Raw genomic sequence first — 21,110 nt, 5'->3', positions numbered from 1 at the left:
ATGGGACTTAACATCTTAGGTCATCAGTCCCCTAGAACTTAGAACTACTTAAACCTAACTAACCTAAAGACATCACACACATCCATGCCCGAGGCAGGATTCGAACCTGCGACCATAGCAGTCCCGGACGAGTCTCATTTATTTCTTTTAATTACTGAAGTATCTACAGACTTCTACTGCTCTTGCTCGTTTTCTAATACACCAAACCAACACAATAAACTACAGAGTTACTTTACTGTCGAGGACTATCAGCACAATTGTTAAGGAAGAAAGTTTCATTATATCAAGGACGATAATACATATACACTTTTTTTCTTGGACATTGTATTTAAGTAAAATTGTATATTCAATATTGTTTTTTTTCGAGGAAAATAAAAGAGTCTTTATAAAGTACAACAAACAAATTTATTCATTTAATAATAGTTATATATTAGATCAACATCAAAATTATTGTTCCAGACTGATAAAGAAGTTTGGAAAGAGACAGTGTGCACCACTTCTATCCAAGAGCGTATGGTGAAGAACTTGCAGTTGCCAAATAGTATGTTCCAGAAGCACTGAAAGAAAGAAAATCAGTATGCAGTATTACAGAAATATGGTATTTAGTTATTAATAATCTGAAAATATTTATAATATAGACAGAAAACGCATCATCACCAACCAACTGCAGATAGAAGCACAAACAAAGGTGTAAAATTTTTGTCAGAGTAAGGGTCTTCTTTGTGCAGCAGAAGAGATAAAACAATGAAATTAAAGAGATTCGTAATGCTTAAGACTAAGGGAGTAGTCAAATAGAACCCCAAAGCAAAGGAGCGTTACCATATATACTTTCCACTAAGTTAACCTCGACTCAGGATCTAGGGAGGTTTTTCCCTGCATCTTTGATGCTTACAAGTCTCCTTTCCTTCAACACTTTCCTCTCCCTGAACAAAGGAGGTGTCTCTCCTTATAATGTTTAGCAATTATATCTCAAAAGTATGGTTTACTTACAATACAGTCTTGGGGTTGTTTTATGTTATGCTTCTCTATAGCTGTTTAAAGTTGGACAAGTGACAGTAATTCCTCCAAGATTGCAATCTTTTTCTTTTTTGGTTTTGCTGCATGTTTCAAGTTCGGCTCATTGCCAAGATGTTTCAGTGGCGGTAACACAAACTTTCACAGATGTTGGGGAGGACATAGTGAAACAATTTCAGATGTAGAAATTTGATCTAAAATAAGTGAAAATTAGTAAGTGTCAGCCTTACTGTTTATCTCCTGGAGATAAAAATCTGAGTTCACACATTTTTGTAATAATTACGTTTATCTGAACACCTCATATAAGATACTACTTTCATAACAATTGCCCAATGTGGAATCCCTCAACTTCTACTCAGGTTTGTCGCCTGACATCATTGTAGAAGTCTATGTTACAGAAAGAGAGACTTCTTTCCATCTTCAGTCTCTACAGGTGTCACATGATGAGACTTTTTACATGACTCCATATGAAGAAATCGAATTATCAGGAGAACCAATTTAAAAGAAAAGAAATAAAATTCGCCTCCCTGTCCACCTTCAATTAAATATCTCAACTAGATGTTCTCGAGCAAGAGATGCAAGTTTGCTGGAGCTCCATCAATGGTCATGGGTCTTCACAACTGTAACTATAGCATGGGCTTCAAAATGACCTATATGTGATATTCGTAATTACTGAGCATTCTAGCCCTGACGAAACAGATCTGTTCCAAGAAAAGTACTTATGCTGGAAAGTCAGGATTGACCACACAGCTTTCATTGGCTCGACACGAGATGGAAGTCTGTAGGTTCTATAACACTTACATTGTGTGAATGCAAGGGGTGTACGTACTATTTCCATTTTACTTTCCGAGACACAAACTCTAATGTCAGCAAGACGAAGGTTGGATTTTCTGTGGGTGGTAGAAGTGTAGCTGTTGTTTCTGTACCACACAATACTGTGTAAGACACCAATTCGCAGGCGAGTGATCGAGTGCTGAGTGAAGGTTCTCATTGATGCCAGCAACTTAGAAGTCGAAGCAGTAAATTGTCCTCTTCAGGCATTTGTCTTGTTGTATCACTTCCCAGATTCCCTTAAATATTGAAAAACGTCTGGATACATTTATGCGCATCAGATGTCTCTTACATGGACACTTGACCCAATACAACGGGTCAACTTCCTTATAATTTCCAAATGGATGCCCACACACGAATTCCGTAATTGGTTCCAACACAATTTCATTAATGCTGTACAATTTGTATTGTAAGCACAATCTGCAGTCTTAAACATATTAACATCAGCACTACCCATGTTGGTGCACACATCATACTTTCTATAGAGTATTAGTGGGTTTTCCAGTGTTCATCCTTTATGATGTATGCATACATGTTGGATGGCTGTGCCTACCATACAGTAAGAACAGCAGTGTTGTATATAAAATCAATTTATTACATCAAACAGATAAAAGTCTAAAGGTCCTGAAGTTACCTGGGTAGAGCAGAGTCATCCCAAGATTAATTTCTTATTAATCATCACACTTGTTTCCAGAGAAGAGTTCCTAAACTACAAGTGATACATTTGCCCTGCTCTATCACCCTTGAAAATTCGTATTATTGACCAGGATGAAGAAATGTGTGACTGACTTTTTGCTTGTGATGTGCATATAGATCATATGATGTCAATATAGTGTAGTAGTCAGTACATTTTTAGAGTGATAGTGTAAAAAAGTATATACATACTCACTTTTATTAATGTTATATGTGTATGTTTTATTATTGAAAAATTGGTTTTTACTTAATTCCTTTCATAAGCTTCCAATATCACAAGTAATCAAGATGTGCAATGATTTTTTGACTACCTTGAGAGCATAATGTATGTATATACGTTTGAATGGGTGAATAGAAGGTGAAGGATATTTACATGGAAGTATTAATTCGATATTTATCTAGATTATTCAGGAATTCCTAAATTATTTAAGTTAATAAACAACATTAAATATTACTGAATATGTTTTACCTGGTTGATACAGTCTCTCCCATGAGAGCTGTTGGATTGCCATCGCAACTTCCACTATTGTAGTCATTCCAGCTGCCACACTGGTGTGCCTTAAAACCGGTGGCTGTTGTTATAGATTCAGCAAAGAATTCTGTTGAGCGACCATGGCTACAGACACCTGTGAATTGTGGAACAAAAAGCACAAGTAATCATTACTGTAAACACTAACAGAAATGTGAATCAATCTAGAACGTGATTATCATTTAGAACTGTATGTCGCATGAGCAACAGCTGAAAATTACAATTTTAAAGAAATTACAACAATTATTTAAAAATATCATTTTGTCTGTATAGAAACTATAAAATTTTAAAAGCAGAAATACGCTAAAATTGTGTTGTAACATAGTGAACACTCTCTTAGAAGCCATTTTGACTTTGTTTCTACTGTGACTGTCTCAAGAAATATGTGACTGGTAGCGGTAATTTAAAAAATTGACAAAGTTTGTGACTGGTAGCGGTAATTTCAAAATTTGACGAAGTTTGTGACTGGTAGCTGTAATTTAAAAAACCTTTACATAACACTTTCTTTACTTTTAAACATATAAGGATCTAATTTGTACACCATATCTAAGTCTGAAAAGTGTTCCTTCCTTCACAATCGATTTTTGTACATAAGTGAATATTTTGGTTAATTGAACTGTAAGATCTGTACATCTTCAGTATGTCACAAATAAATACTAACTTTATGCGGGAGAAGTTATTCGTTAATTATTATCATACATCCCACAATTAATTCGGTTGGTATGAAACAGGTTGCATGTCAATACATAAACTCTCTCTACTTTTGCAACAAAAAATTCGACATACACAATTTCATAAATAACTAACCTCCAGCATCAATGCCACAGCCAGGCTGGGATGATCCACCATTTGGATAGAAGTCAACTGATCCCATAGCATCTTTCCAGCCAGGAAATACGATACTGGTGTGTATTACTTGTACAAAGCTAGCATCACTTGCATCAAGACAGTCTGCAGTAAACTCTATACCAAAGAGTGGTGCCGCTGGGTCCATGCCTGTGCAGACAAAATCATGTTTTTGATGAATATTATTCTGATAGTCTCTCTCTCTCCCTCTCTCTCTCTCTCGTACTCTTTAGCCAGTCAGTGCCGTGTCAAGACTGGTATGGTGTCCTCCCCCTCCCCCAATAAGTTCACAGAGAACCAACCATACCTGTGTGAGAGCTATTATTACTGTCAGATTACCACGCCCAAAACCACTTTACAGCTACTTCCAGCTACAGTCCTGAGGAGCAATTCCTATATCCCTTCTGTTTGCATGCCATGTAATTGCATGGTCAAATATGGGATTATTTTCAAATTGTTTGTGCACAATTATCAGAAGTGTGACTTGGGAACCGCCTGAATCTCATCTCAGTGGATATGGAAACCCACCTAAAAACCACAGCCAGGCAGGCTGGCACACCAGACTCCATCATTAATCTACAAGGCAGTTTCAAACTGGGGCCAGCATGCCTTCACATGTTAACAAGCTCACTTATCCTTATGAGTTTTGATATCACGAGAGAACAAGGCATTTGAATCAGTATATTGTTGGTTCCTTTCTTTTCTGCTGTCTTTACAGCTGTGAAATTAAGTTCATACTGGTTACACAAAACAAAACCAGGTTCATCATCAAAGGAATGTTTTGTCAATTGTTTCATTAAGACCCACAGAAAGTCCTGATTTACTTTCACATTAGTGGAATAGCTCATCCATGAATCATGTTTCAATATCAAATATTTATTTATGTTCCCATAGAATCAATACTTTTTCCACATAGCATGGATGACTTCAAGAGAAGTCTTTGTTTAGTGAAGCTTTATTTTCTCTGAGTTAATCACTTCAGTTGATTCAGCTTTGGGTTCTTGATGAAACACTGTGTATTGTACTGTATATTGTACTGTACCAAACGAGACAAGTTTTTTTGTCTTGTTTCACAAACCTGTACTCTTTTTATATGGCCAATATTTTGGGTGTAAGCCCATTTTCTAGCAAGCAACTGATTCATGTATTAGAAAATGGGCTCACAGCTTGAAAACTAGGTTATACAAAAAAGAAACTTTCGTGAAAAACGATAAAAATGTATCATTTGGTTAATGCTCTGAATTAAATTACAGTACTCTCATTTCAAGTTACGTCTGTGCCTCATATTCTATGGAAAGTTAATGTTGATGTGTGACTAAAGTAACCCACCGTTAATGTGCTATAATGCTTCAGAATTTCTACAGGTCATTGTGCATTTATTAAGACTGATGTTAAATTGTCAAAATGTTAGAATCCTTAATCAAAGTTAATCCCACCTCACACATAAAAAGTGCAAAAGAGTGAAATAATAATAACAAAATAATACTCTAAAAATTTGATGATTTAAAATTATGGATCCAAGTTTGTGAAAAAACAGTAAAAGTCATAGGAAACAAGAAAGTTAGAATCAATATTTCTTGAAAGGCCTAATGTAGGTGCTGATTTTGCTGTGAACATATAACGAGATATTACTATCAATATAAAACAGTTGAGCCATAAGTAGAAACACAACAAATGCAAGGTGTGTTAACCAGATAAAATATTATGATCAATTAAAGGTGAACTTAATATAGTAGTATAACATTTTTCTTTTTTTTTTTGTTTTTGGTCACGAGTCTTCTGAGTGGTTTGATGTGCCGCATCACGAATTGCTCTCCTGTGCTAATCTCTTCATCTCAGAGTAGCACTTGCAACCTACATCCTCAATGGTTTGCTGTATGTATTCCAATCTCTGTCTTCCTCTACTGTTTTTGCCCTCTACAGCTCCCTCTAGTACCGTGGAAGTGATTCCCTCATGTCTTAACATATGTACTATCATCCTGTCCCTTCTCCTTATGAGTGTTTTGTACATATTCCTTTCCTCCCCGATTCTGTGCAGAGCCTCCTCATTCCTTACCTTATAAGTCCGCCTAATTTTCAACATTCGTCTGTAGCACCACATCTCAAATGCTTCGATTCTCTTCTGTTCCGGTTTTCCCACAGTCCATGTTTCACTACCATACAACGCTGTGCTCCAGACGTACATTCTCAGAAATTTGTTCCACAAATTACCTTCGTCCTTATTCGATTTACTCTCAGTCCATACTCTGTACTCATTAGACTGTTCATTCCGTTCAGCAGATCATGTAATTCTTCTTCACTTTCACTCAGGATAGCAATGTCATCAGCGAAACGTATCATTGATGTCCTTTCACCTTGAATTTTAATTCCACTTCAGAACCTTTTTTTATTTCCTTCATTGCTTCCTCGATGTACATATTGAACAGTAGGGGGGAAAGGATACGTCCTTGTCTTACACCCTTTTTAATACGAGCAATTCGTTCTTGCTCGTTCACTCTTATTATTCTCTCTTGACTGTTGTACATATTGTGTACATATTATATATGACCCGTCTCTCCCTATAGCTTACCCCTACTTTTTTCAGAATTTCGGACATCTTGCACCATTTTACATTGTCGAACCCTTTTTCCAGGTCGTCAAATCCTATGAACGTGTCTTGATATTTCTTTAGTCTTGCTTCCATTATTAACTGCAACGTAAGAATTGAATCTCTCGTGCCATTAGCTTTTGTAAATAACAAATGGAAGTATGAAACATTCAGGAAATTTATTCATCAGACAAATGAGACGGGAAGTTACAGAATCTGTGACTGTACAGCTACATCTGGTATTATTAAGCATTTAACAATATGACTCTGATCCCTTCCTACCTGTAATTCTGTTTAGTCTTCCTGCAGTAACACGATTGCCTGCAACACCACAGACATGGGCGCCTAGGCTGTGTCCTACAAGCTGCATGTTATTGGTGCTGGCACCAAGAGAAGCAAGCAAGTTGATCAATGCAGCCAACACTTCTCCAACTCCTGATACAGCAGCTTTTGCTTGAGCATAATTCCAGTTTCCTGCGTGGACTGACCAGTCTACGACAATCACATTGTAATCTCCAGCTTGTAGCCACCCTGAAAAATAAAGCTATTATTATTCCTGGAGTCACAGAAGTAAGGACGCTGAATTGTAGGAAGGGTAAACTGCAAAAAGTTAATATGCTTGTGAGAGGGAACTTACTCTATCATTTGAACCAGAGAAAGATAACAGAAATAGATATAAGTGGGACAGATGTAAGGTATCTGTGTTGGGAAGTACATACCGAACAGTAAATTATTGAGTCACTCAATGTGTTGGTCGTTTATACAGGGTATTATCCTAAGAGTCGTTAGGCGCTTTTTCTCTGGTGTTTCATGAGATGTTTACAATTTCTTTTTTGCATTGTGTAGCTGGAGTCAGCTCATCAAGTCCTTTGTGCGAATCCCAGGGTCCACGAAAAATGTCGGTTTGTTTCCACTTACAAACAAAATTATCTTCAAAGTACAGGGCGTTCCCAGAGAAGTCTAGTGCGACTTCTGTTTTGTCGTTAGGTGTTAACAGGGACAGTAAAACTCGAAGAATAACCTGTCTCCAACAGCGACAGCACTGCCCTGGCCCACATTGACTGCTACCGCCATGTATGCTGTGTTACTGAGTCGGGTAGAACTAGACTAATCTGAGACCACTTTTTCGAACGGGCACGTAAAATTCGGCTTTAACTGGAAATAAACCGACGGTTTCCGTCAGCAAGGGCCGTCGTATGAAAAACGTGTTGAACAGTGTTTGGGTTGACTACAGCTATGCAATGCAAAAATGAAATTGCAAATATCTGCTGAAGTACTAGAGAAATTGCGCCTGACGACGCTTTATAGAGACACCCTGTACTAATAAACTCCTTAGACACACAGTTAAACCAGTTATTATTTATTGTATGAAACATATTCTTCGTCATACAAATATATACTTTCGCTTCTTAGCTTCGTTCAAGTTACTTTCATAGTCTTCTAACTATAACATTACTAATTTTGATACTCCAGCTTCGATATCAACCATTCTCCATAATCTGAACATAAAATTACTTATACACACTTATGCTTTCTTGTTATCACTTCAATATTATTATCAGTTTTGGCAGTTAGCATACGTTTATCATTTCTGTAATTGTGAGGGAAGATGAGTTGAAAGATTTTGGGATTTCATAGCACCACAAAAGCATGATGCCCAGTCTTCGGCAACATCCATTATCGAACAGATAAATAATCACTTGGTTGAATTGTTCACATAAGATAATAGCGCAAACATATGATGGTGCAGCAGTCATGAGTAGCTCGTCACGTGGGGTGCAGGCTCTTGTTAAGGAAAAGTTCCCCAACGCTTCATACATTCATTGCTATGCCCACCAGTTGAATCTCATTATGCTTAAAGCCGCTTCCATTAATAAAAATGTGTGAATATTCTTCACTAAACTTCAGGGACATTGCAGCTTCTTTTCAACATCTCTTCAAAGAACAGCAGTTCTCGACGAAATAGTACGAAAACGACTGCCACGTTCAGTACCTACACGTTCGAATTTTCAGTCAAGGAGCGTCAATACCGTTTTCGAATATAGGGAAGATATTATCACGTGCATGAATAACATGAGCCAGGGGGGAAAACTGTGTAATGAGAACACGATCCTGCAACCCTGTGGCTTAGTAACAATTTTGGAGGATGAAAAGTTCATTTTTTGGCTTTCTTTTTTTCATAAAATCATGATCCATATGGATATTTTGTATAACCAGCTACAAAACAGGTATATTGACCTAATTTACGCACACAATCAGCTGACAGCTTTTGAGCGTGAAATTTCGAACATTAGGGAAGGAGTGAGTGAAAATTCAACAGGTTTATATGAGTACCATAAAAGAGGGAGAACACAAGATTGCGCAGCGATGTGTAATCTACTGCGTGAGGCAAAAGAAGTATGTGATGTCGTAAGTTACGAGGCAAAAGAAAGATTCAAGTTCACTGGACACCTAGTTGCAGCCTCTGTCTTTCTACCAGAGAAATTCGCTACTTACTCTTCCAGTTTTCCAGAAACGTATTTCAGAGCTGCTATTAGAATGCTACTCTTTTTTGGAAGCAAAGGAACTTAAAACAGAATTCTGTTACTTATGGAAGAAAGGGGTTCAAAAGCATGTGTGCAGCTTTAAGCTTTCTGGATTACATAACAGACAATAATCTTTGTGATACACTGAGCGAATCTGTGAAACTCCTGAAAGCGATAATTACAATTACAATGACCGCGTCAGAAGCAGAACGTTGTTTTTCTTCGCTGAAACGCATCAAAACCTTCTTGCGGAATACTATGGAACAAGAAAGACTATCAGCACCAGCGATGCTCTCTATTGAACGAGACCTCGTTTTAGAAATTGCAGTCGTCAATCAAAGAGTAATTGAAAGATTCGCAAATATAAAGGAAAGAAGAATACAGTTCCTGTTCAAGTGATCACCACCACATCCAAATTCAGAGACATAATCGAACGGCATTAACTCAGTCCTTCTGAAAAAGGTTAGTAAGGCATGCCTACCACTTTTTGAGTACATTAGACTTGGCCACTGTTTCTATGTTTCGATACAGTGTATCGATACGTGGAACTGTTTCAGTGTTTCGGAACGGCTGTTGTTCACTGTTACGAAACAGTGGTGTTTCATTCCGCCCTGTGTCGGACGAGATTCGGGCTCGGCACAGGCACTGAAACACAACATGCCACTTCATGAAACACTTTCAAGAGTGTCGAAATATTTTTCACAAGCAATAGCATGAAGCTTAAGATATCCGGAAATAAAGCTTCGTTTCTATCTGACTGTCCTATTTCGAAATGGCGTAACATCTGCTTTATAAACACTAACCAAACAATAAAGCAACGCATACTATTCACATTCAAAATAACAAATATGTGAAAATCATTCGGTTAAATTACACATTTTTTTATAACATACGATTCTCTGTTCATGTACAGTAATCATATTAAGAAACGCAAGTAAGCCTACACCAATGTGAATAAAAAAAGGCGTATAGTGACAGTTATTAGACATATACATAAATTTTATGTAGGTATAATTGAAAGCAATCTGTTTGACATATCACTGATAGCGTAATAGTGAACGGGAAGGGCTGGGAAGCATGGTGAATTTATAGTAACGGTTCAAAACACCTTGAAAGACAAAATTTTTTCTGTTATATTTTGTTATTTATTCGAATTATTTGGCGTAATTTGTGAGTCTATAGTCACTGTGCCTATTATCCACAATGATTCCCTTTGTGCGCATGGAAATTAGCAGGATGGGTATATTATCCATACTAACGGAATGTGGGAATCCCAGTAGCATATCCGTTGTTTCTGCAGTTTGCTCCCACCTCCAGTTCCGTTCGTGGTGGTTCTTCTGTCTTCAGCTATGGCTGTCCTCAGCCAATTGAAAAGTATGAAAGTCACACGACACGAAAGCAGCGCATTTGCTGCAGGAAATACGAAACTGCCAAGACGCCTAAGTGATAGTTTCATGCTTTCTGCGATATGATTATTGCTCTCGCACCTCATTTTTGTTTATATGGACATACTTATACAGTAAACATTCAAGATGATAAAATGTGTAGGTTTATTAGATTACAAAACACAAACTGTTTCACTGTTTCGAAACAGCGTATCGAAACATTTCATTGTACTGTTTCATTTGTTTCGAAACAGTTGCGTGTTTCAGTTTGCCCATCTCTAGAGCACATTGAGCTGCAGTTGATTGTAATTCCTTTTATTTTGCAAAAGTAATACTTTTTTCTCTGAACACCTTTTGGTTTTATTACGAGTAGATGCAGGAGTGACACGAGCGAGCATTTTATTTGTATCAGGCGTTACAAAAACATTGAGCAGTGTACCGATTTTCTCTCTTTTGTTGATGTTTTCCTTTGTGAGTAAAGTGCACCACCATCTTCTTTGGCCACGAGCCGCCACTCATACATATGCCTAAAAGTTTTAAACTCAATTTTCTGGAAATGGTTGACAGCTGCATCTTTCTCTTTATGTAACTGATTTGCGCACCCTGTCAATATTAATCAAATCGGTGATGGCAAGTGCGTAGCTGCATGACGGAAGGGAGCAGTCCATCCCGCGCCTGCGCAGTGTCGATGCCTGACTCGCTGTTGCCGTTAGCACAGGACGTGTGGAAAAATCCAAGAAAAACAAATTGTACCTAAGCGTCCATTCACAAATAATATTTTGAAAAATTACAAAATCATTTACACTCGTAAAGTTTTTATGAAACACCTATGTGTTCTGGCTGTCGCTACAGCGTCATGAGGCTTGCAGTCTGTCTTTCTTCATCATTCTGCCGTTGTTTTTGGCACCGTAAACCTTGTTATGTTTCTTCTTCCGTGACACACGTGTGATGTTTTTTAACACTCACGAATCTTCTGTCTTGTTCGTCTTTCCCCTCTCATACTTGATTCCTCCTTCTTTCATTACTGCGCGTTTCCTCTGTTTACTTTCTTTCACTCCTACTTTGGTACGTTTGCTAGCAGTCAATTCGTTTTTTCTACCGAGCAATCGTCTTCTGTTCGTTTCGCTGATGTTTTTCTCATCTGTGCAACCGGTAGACCAGCCTTCTTTGATATTCGTACAAAAAAGGTACATGATCGGTTGCACCTTACAGAAAAAATTTCCCAGTTTCCCATCATTGAGACGAAAACCAATTACTGCAATTTCACTGTATTCGCTGCTGGAAATTGCTCTAACTAATTTTCAATGTATTCGAGTTCGTCCTCTTCGATTTTGCTATAGTTTTTTTTTTCCATTTCTTCCCTCGCTGATTCCACACGGTTACCTAGTCCATCACACTTTTCGTTTGTTTCTGTTGCTATCTTCTCACTTTCAGTTACATTACTGTCTCGTACTTTGTACTGCTTCTACCTCGCTCTCTTCTTTCGTACAGCCTTCCTGATCTAAAACTGTCTTCACTAAGACTTCTTCACTAGTATCCGCAGCTGTTTCAGGTTTGTTTTGTTTTTGCAGCTTTGCGTCCAGTTCAGAAGTTCCCACATCATTGCCAGTTTCTAAAGCTTCGTATTTGGCTATACCTTCTTCTAATTTGTGTAATATTTGTCCAAATATTTTTTTCAAGTTCTTCACACAGTTGTGCCTCTTTCCTCTTACTTCTTTTTATCCGCTGTGCCTATTTTTTGTCTCGTTCGTTTTTCCGTTTATCCATTAATGCCTCTAGCATCTTTAATTTCTCCGATTCACTAACAACAGTTTCCATCATTCGTTGCTCTTCACGTGGGCCAACGATTTCCACTGCACTTAACATTATCTCCAGTTTCAGTCATGACGAGTAATATCAGTAGTCTAGCTTGAATAAGCAAGCAAAGTACAATTCTAACATAGTTCACTCTATATCGTAGCCCACTATTCCACTCTCCAAAAATAAGACTATTTCAATAAAATATGCTAGTGAAGCATTGCTTGACATCAGTCTATTCCTATTATGTCAAATTATTTGTTTTATTATTTTTCTCCCATTTTTAATTTAATAATTTCTTTAATTGTTTGGGTTCTTATAAACTTAATTCTAGCTGTTTTGAAACACTTGTTGTGGCTTCCTCTCCAATGTTGAAGGTCGCTACCTGGCGTTCTTGTAGTTACGTCGTTTCAATTTTGTGAATACATTCTATTTATTCAATTCAGCGTTCGGAAACTTCACTCCATTCAAGCCGCGTGGTCTGTTAAGCTGCCCCTCCGTTCGACAGTTGCCCCCCCCCCCCCCCCCCCCCCCGTTCCCCACTATTGTCAGCACGTGGCGCCAATTCTTTCACATCACTTCTTTAATTCTGATATCGCTGTCTCACTTTATTCTCCTGTGCACACTTATTTATCGAAGATTTTCCGATCGCTCGTCGCCGTAGGTAAGATATCGATGTGGGGGAAGCAAATACCGAACATTTAAATACAGTGTCACTCAGTATGTTGGCCATTTATGTTAATAACTCCTCAAATACCCAGTTAAACCAGAAACTTTTTATTACGTAGAAACTATTCTTCATTACGCAAATAAACATACATATACTGTTGCCTTTTAACTGCACTCCGTCTATTTTCATAATCTTCTAACAATAACATAATTCATTCGGCACTCTAGCTTCGACATCAACCGCACTCCATACTTTCAATATAAAGTTACTTATACATACTAATGCTTTCTAAGCTTTCTCGTTATCTGTTCAATATTCTAATTTATTTGGGTGCTGAGCCTACATTTATCATTTCTATAACTGTCTCGTTTCACATGACAAGCAGCCTCAACAATCATTTGGCACCTAGGTGCTACTCGATTACTCAACAACGAACACAGTAAGGCAGAGATACACTACAAGAACATCAAAGTAAGGCAGCCATATGTATTTTTACAGTTTTGTTCTGCATACTTTTAGATTTCTTTAGTATATCACAATGCAAGGCAGTGGTAGAACGATGGAAGGATTTCCTTTGTGAGTTGTCTTTTGTCCTTGTGAGGAGCTACAGGACACTGCCATAGTGATTATACATAAACCTGTATTCCGGTAAAATGAATTTATTAAAAGATTTTATATTCAAAAAGTGCCAAACAGAACTACAGCACTTAAAGAGAAGTAGGAATAGAGGTTTTAATACTACTCTCTTTCCCTCTCTTTCTTTCTATAATTCCTTGTCTACACGTTGTTCTAAGAGCCCACTATATCCTGTAAGAATAGGCCTGTAGTGTGCAGCAAGTAAATCATTATCAGTAATGACTCATAGCAAGAAATATATCATTTCTTTGCTGTGGGAACAAACATTTAAGCCATGTGAAGCTAAGGGAATTAGATTAGAAAAAGAGAAACTCAAAATAGTAGACGAGTTTTGCTATTTGGGCAGCCAATGGATGATGGGCGAAGTAGAGGGGATATAAAATGTAGACTGGGAATGGAAAGAAAATCATTCCTGGAGAAATGAAATTTGTTAACATCGAAGATAAATTTATGTTGTAGGACATCTTTTTTGGAGTTAATTGTTTGGAATGTAGCTACCCATGGAAGTGAAACATGGACGATAAAAATTTTAGACAAAAAGAGAGTAGAAGCTTTCAAACTGTTGTGCTACAGAAGAATGTTGAAGATTAGATGGGTCGATCACGTAACTAATTAGGAGATACTGAATAGAACTGGGGAGACAAGACATTTGTGGCACAATTGAACAAAAGAAGGGATTGGTTGACAGAACATGTTCTGAGACATAAAGCGATCTCCAACTTAGTATTGGAGGGAAGTGTTGGGGGTAAAAATCGTAGAGGCAGATCAAGAGATGAATACAGTACACATATACAGAAGGATGTAGATTGCAGTAGATATTCGGACGTGAAGAGACTCTCACAGAATTGAGTAGGATGGAGAGCTGCATCACATCTGTCTTCGGACTGAAGACCACAACAACAAGGACACTAACAAACAAGTAAAATAACCTATCCTACTCTTCCTTTTCTGCTGGGCGGAAGAGTCCTAACTGCATTACGTATCACAAAGCCATATATACCTTTCTTCTGTGAGTAATTGACAGCTTCTTCATTATACAAGTACTTTAAAGATGTCTACATCTACATAGATACTCCGCAAGCCATTGTACAGTGCTTGGCGGAGGGTGCTCTGTACTACTACTAGTCATTTCCATTCATGATCCACTCCCATATAGAGCGAGGGAAAAACGACTGTCTGTATGCCTCCGTAAGAGCTCTAATTTCTCATATCTTATCTTCGCGCCCCATACGCGCTAATATTGGCGGCAGTGGAATCGTTCGGCAGTCAGCTTCAAATGTCGGTTCTCTAAATTTTCTCAATAATGTTCTTCGAAAAGAACGTCGTCTGGCTCCAGGGATCCCCATTCGAGTTCCCGAAGCATCGCCGTAACACTTACGTTTTGTTCGATCCTATCTGTAACAAATCTAGCAGCCCATGTCTTAACTGTTTCCAAGTCTCCTTTTATAGTACCTGGCATGGTTCCTAAAGACTCGAGCAGTTATCAAGAACACATCGCACCAGCGCCTTATATTTCGTCTCCTTTACAAATGAACCACACTATCCTAAAATGCTCCCAATAAACCGAAGTCGACCATTCGCCTTCCCTATCATAATCCTCACATGCTTGTTCCATTTCATTTCGCTTTGCTTTTTTTTGCTTTTTTCTTTATTGTGATTTTTATCACCTTACACAAGGCGGGCTGTCAGCAGCTGAGTACGCCGCTCTTCAGCCTTGAGGTTTGCAATAAGTAATACATGGAGGGGGCACAGAGAATACAATCAAAACGGCTGGCAAAACAATGTAGACACTAAAAAACAAAAAACATGGAGCCGTTCACGCTGGACGAGAAAACATCACTGACACTAGTTGACACGGCGCACAAAACATGGATAATGGCAACGGTACACGTGAACAGTGGCTTCACTTGGCAGCGTTAAGCCCGGATATTTAAACAACGTGACTGTGGCAAGCAGGACACTACTAAAGCTATATTCATACATTACGGGGGTGTTTTCCTACTAATCCGTAGTGTTTTCTTTCATGAAAACAAATGATAAAATTATAGACTATAAGGTGGTCCACTGACCGTGACCGGGCCAAATATCGAACGAAATAATCGTCAAACGAAAAAACTACAAAGGACGAAACTTGTCTAGCTTGAAGGGGGAAACCAGATGGCGCTATGATTGGCTCGCTAGATGGCGCTGCCATAGGTCAAACGGATATCAACTGCGTTTTTTTAAAATAGGAACCGCCATTTTTATTACATATTCGTGTAGAAATATGAATGTTTTAGTTGGACCACTTTTTTCGCTTTGTGATAGATGGCGCTGTAATAGTCACAAAGATATGGCTCACAACTTTAGACGAACAGATGGTAAAAGTTAGTTTTTTTAAATTAAAATACAGAACGTAGGTACTTCTGAACATTTTATTTCGGTTGTTCCAATGTGATACATGTACCTTTGTGAAGTTATCATTTCTGAGAACGCGTGCCGTTACAGCGTGATCACCTGTAAATACCGCATTAATGCAATAAATGCTCAAAATGATGTCCGTCAACCTGAATGCATTTGGCAATACGTGTAACGACATTCTTCTCAACAGCGAGTGGTTCGCCTTCCGTAATGTTTGCACATGCATTGACAATGCGCTGACGCATGTTGTCAGGCGTTGTCGGTGGATCACGATAGCAAATATCCTTCAACTTTCCCCACAGAAAGAAATCCGGGGACGTCAGATCCGGTGAACGTGCGGGCCATGGTATGGTGCTTCGACGACCAATCCACCTGTCATGAAATATGCTATTCAACACCGCTTCAACCGCACGCGAGCTATGTGCCGGACATCAATCATGCTGGAAGTACATCGCCATTCTGTCATGAAGTGAAACATCTTGTAGTAACATCGGTAGAACATTACGTAGGAAATCAGCATACATTGCACCATTTAGATTGCCATCGATAAAATGGGGACCAATTATCCTTCCTCGCCGGCCGGTTTGGCCGAGAGGTTCTAGGCGCTGCAGTCTGCAACCGCGTGACAGATACGGTCGCAGGTTCGAATCCTGCCTCGGGCATGGATGTGTGTGATGTCTTTAGGTTAGTTAGGTTTAATTAGTTCTAAGTTCTAGGGGACTGATGACCTCAGATGTTAAGTCCCTTAGTGCTTAGAGCCATTTGAACCATTTTTTTATCCTTCCTCCCATAATGTCGCACCATACATTAACCCGCGAAGGTCGCTGATGTTCCACTGGTCCAGCCATCGTGGATTTTCCGTTGCCCAATAGTGCATATTATGCCGGTTTACTTTACCGCTGTTGGCGAATGACGCTTCATCGCTAAATAGAACGCGTGCAAAAAATCTGTCATCGCCCCGTAATTTCTCTTGTGCCCAGTGGCAGAACTGTGCACGACGTTCAAAGTTGTCGCCATGCAATTCCTGGCGCAGAGAAATATGGTACTGGTGCAATCGGTGTTGATGTAGCATTCTCAACACCGACGTTTTTGAGATTTCCGATTCTCGCGCAGTTTGTCTGCTACTGAAGTGCGGATTAGCCGCGACAGCAGCTGAAACACCTACTTGGGCATCATCATTTGTTGCAGGTCGTGGTTGACGTTTCACATGTGGCTGAACATTTCCTGTTTCCTTAAATAACGTAACTATCCGGCGAACGGTCCGGGCATTTGGATGATGTCGTCCAGGATACCGAGCAGCATACATAGCACACGCCCGTTGGGCTTTTTAATCACAATAGCCATACATCAACACGATATCGACCTCTTCCGCAATTGGTAAATGGTCCATTTTAACACGGGTAATGTATCACGAAGCAAATACCGTCCGCACTGGTGGAATGTTATGTGATACCACGTACTTACACGTTTGTGACAATTACAGCGCCATCTATCACCAAGCGAAAAAAGTGGTCCAAGTAAAACATGCATGTTTCTTTACGTACTACACGAAGATGTAATAAAAAATGGGGGTCCCTATTTAAAAAAAAAACGCAGTTGATATCCGTTTGACCTATGGCAGCGCAATCTAGCGGGCCAGCCACAGCGCCATCTGGTTTCCCCCTTCAAGCTAGACGAGTTTCGTTCTTTTGTAGTTTTTTCGTTTGATGCTTATTTGGTGAGATATTTGGCTCGGTCACTATCAACGGACTACCCTGTATATATTTATATACGTCTCTCCTAAGATTCGGCAACAGGGTTGGATTACCAATGTTTGTGGATCATGTAAGCTGGGAGGGAGACAGTCAAGGATGTTACAAGTCTAAAAATAGCACACTAAGCAGGAGTTAATGGTATACACGCCAGAATCTTACAGCTCTCCCTCCAAAGTCTAACAGATCCCTTCATTCACGTAAGCAACTGCTCATTAGAGACAGGCTCTTTACAGATTAGCTAAAACCATCCAAAGATAAAGTGGTAACTATCGCCCCAGTACAATAAAACCCTGTTTTTCAAAAGGATTGTAACATAATGTACAGTAACTTAATAAAATTTATAAACAAAAATGAAGTATTAACCAATTCTCAGTATGTTTTCCAAAGCAAGAACTCAGCTGAGTTGATAGTTTATGAATGCACAGCCACTGTTTTAAATTCCATTGTTGAAAAACATCAAACAGCAGGTATATTTTTAGTTCCAACTAAAGCTTTAGACATGGTAAACCACAGAGGCTTCTACACATGGTTGAATACTGTGGCATTTTGGGATTGTGAAATGAATGAATTCATTCTTTTCTCAGCGCCTACAATCAAAAAATAGGCATCAGACACACATGTGAAAATGTAAAACTAGTCACAGAATACCTGTCAGAAGAATGCAAATGACCTAAGGAGTACCTCAAGGGTCAGTAATGGGACCTCTTCTTCTCCTGATTATATCAATGGACCAGATGTGCATGTTTATTCAACAACATTATTCTCTTTGCTGATGACACAGTAATATCAAAAGCAGCAAAAAAGGAAGATTCAACATGAAGTAAACATTGAAAATCAACTAAGTAAATAGTAAAAAATAATCAGCATATAATAATCAGCAGCAAAACTGTAACATTAAATTTCCATAACTGTCGAGACAAAATCTTGCGTTATCCAGATATAACCAACAATCCATTGTGAATATGGGGCATATATATTCAGCCCACTAATGCCAAGCTGCATTCAGGCTTTTATTTTTTAAGGGCTCTAAGAGGATGCATAAATGTGCAGGCACTAATGTGCGGTTACTATAGATATTTTAAAGCACACTTAAAATGTGGATTCACATTCTGGCTAAATACCCCAGTAGCTCCAGGGACATTCAGAATCCAAAAAATAGCCAGTATGATTATTACAGCAAGCAGTGCTAGACAGTCACGTAAACTAATATTTAAAATACAGGTTAATGTATACTTTAAAAAATGTAATTGGAAATAATAATACTATTAGGAAAATGTCACTAACACAAGCACAGCATTAAATTAAAAAGTACAAGCTTGTGTCAGAAAGCAACATACTAAATGGGAATAAAACTATTTAATAAGTTACCAAATGATGTAAAATGTACACTAAATATTAAAGCTTTTGAAAGATGTGTTAGATAATGTCTACAGTATGACTGCTTCTGTTCAATAAGTGAGTACTTGAACTATAATAAATGTATAAATCCATAAGTTTCGTACTTTGTAAGAAATATAGGTACATATAATCTTGATAATTGTTGTTCGTAATGACTGGGGTTAAGTCTAGTGTCACATCGTACATTGTATTATATATGATCAAAGGACAAAATAAATAAACCCATTCTTACTGTATATGGTCCAGGCGACCTTTATCCATACTAGTCCCCTGGGTAGTTTGAAGAGGGCCATCCTGACTTCTATCCTGTGCCAGCCTCTTTGTCTCAGAGCAGCACTTAACCCATTGTCTTCAAGTATTTGTTGGATGTATTCCAATCCCTGTCTTTCCTACAATTTTTGCCTTCTGTGGCTCTCTCTAGTAGACTGAAAGTTATCCTCTAACGTCGTAACCACATGTACCAGCATCCTGTCCCTTATGCTAACCGATGTTCTCCACATATCTCTTTCCTTACCGATTCTGTAAAGAACATTCTCATTCCTCATCAGTTCACTTAACTTCCAGAATTTCAACTAAAACGTTTCGAATCACTTCTTTTCCGGATTTCCCACAGTCCATGACTTACTTTCATACAATGCTCTGCTACAGAAGTATATTCACAGAATTTTCTTCCTCGAATTCAGACCTATGTTTGAGATAAGCAAGCTTATTTTAGTGAGGAATGCCTTCTTTGATTGCATAGTCTGCTTCTTTTATAATCCATGCTACATCTGTCCTGCATTATTTTGATTCCAAGAGAGTAGAATACTCTCATTTTGTCTACTGTTTGATCCTCTATCTTGATGATAATTTCATCATTAATCTCATTTATGATATTCTTCATGAGTGGAGAGTGTTGCATCTAAGGGATAGTGTACCCAGGAACTTATGATGTTTTTTGGTCCCCATTCAGTCTAGTGATTGATTTTAGAATCACATGAAGCACTGCACAATCGCTTTGCGTAGTCCATAATATCCCTGCAAGTGGCATGCTTCACAAACTATTTCACGTCATATAGGATTGCAGAAATTCTATGTCTTTGTTGCAGCGCCAAAATAAATAATCAAAGGAAATTATATCTGACGACCGTACTGGGTAAGTCACTGACCGCCCTACTCTCTAACTGTCCATTGATAGGGAAATATCTGATTTAAGTTACCAAGGTAAAACACTATCCCCTACTACTGCCTTCTTTTAATTTACTCTCAGTAGATTTTATCTGCTCATTAGACTGTCCATTCCATTCAACTGGTCCTGTAACTCTTCTGGATTTTCACCGAGGATAACAATGCTGTTTGACATGGATACCCTCTTGCACAATGCCGGGGTCATCTGCTGTTGTTTCCGACTGATCGATCACCACCTCCCATTCGGGCAGCAGTGCCTATTGTTGGGAACGCTCCCCATGCACCTGAAACATTGCTGTGAGCACTACCAAACTCCTGGGCTCCACTCGTCACACTTCGTCTTCTTTTCAGTTTCTCGAAGATTCTTCCCCATACAATTTGTATAATATCTGTTCCTTTCTATGGCTTACGCCTGTTTTGTGATAATTTCAAATATCGTACATTATTTTACATTGTCGAAAGATTGTTATAAGTCGACAAACGTCATGTAAGATTCTGGATTTTTTTTCTTCGTCAGAACTAAGCCTCTGGCTTCTTTACCTCTCCTAAAGCCAAACTGTTCCTAATATAACATACCCATTATTTTCTTTTCCATTCTTCTCAAAATCTTGGATATTTGAGTCGTTTAACTCTTTATGTGTTTAAAATTATGAACTAAATGAAGGTAAAGTGAAAATAGTTTGAGAATGAAGAAAGCAGTATGTGAGAAATTGCAAGGTTAAGGTTTAAACTGATGGCACGGGTTCTAGGTGTCAACGCAACCAGGAATAGTTACATAGGCACTGGAGCAAAAACGGGAGATATGGTGAGGATGGGTGAAGGTTCAAATGGTTCAAATGGCTCTAAGCACTATGGGACTCAACATCTGAGGTCATCAG

General features: G+C 38.5%; 1 protein-coding gene across 1 annotated transcript; it reads right to left on the bottom strand.

Annotated features, from left to right (window-relative positions):
- Positions 1-499: 499 nt before the first annotated feature.
- LOC124606067 (lipase member H-like) lies at positions 500-11,410 on the bottom strand. The gene is made up of 5 exons (XM_047138030.1): positions 11,371-11,410; positions 6,783-7,031; positions 3,875-4,063; positions 3,008-3,164; positions 500-557 (listed from the first exon to the last, which is right to left on the bottom strand). The coding sequence occupies exons 1-5, from the start codon at positions 11,408-11,410 to the stop codon at positions 500-502; spliced, it is 693 nt and encodes a 230-aa protein (XP_046993986.1).
- Between the last annotated feature and the right edge of the window lie 9,700 nt (positions 11,411-21,110).

The sequence above is a fragment of the Schistocerca americana genome, chromosome 3 (assembly GCF_021461395.2).
Source record: "Schistocerca americana isolate TAMUIC-IGC-003095 chromosome 3, iqSchAmer2.1, whole genome shotgun sequence".
Classification (NCBI taxonomy): Eukaryota; Metazoa; Arthropoda; class Insecta; order Orthoptera; family Acrididae; genus Schistocerca; species Schistocerca americana.
The sequence above is the reverse complement of the archived record's forward strand: the minus strand, read 5'-3'. Positions and strand labels throughout refer to the sequence as shown.

Bases quoted from the DNA above. Each gene is read 5' to 3' on its own strand.
- LOC124606067 (XM_047138030.1), bottom strand. From the start codon at position 11,410: ATGAGAGGGGAAAGACGAACAAGACAGAAGATTCGTGAGT. The intron at 4,064-6,782 runs GTAGGAAGGGAT...TTGTCTGCACAG, and splicing joins AAGACTAAACAGAATTACAG to GCATGGACCCAGCGGCACCA. The intron at 558-3,007 runs GTAAAACATATT...TCTTTCTTTCAG, and splicing joins GGAGAGACTGTATCAACCAG to TGCTTCTGGAACATACTATT.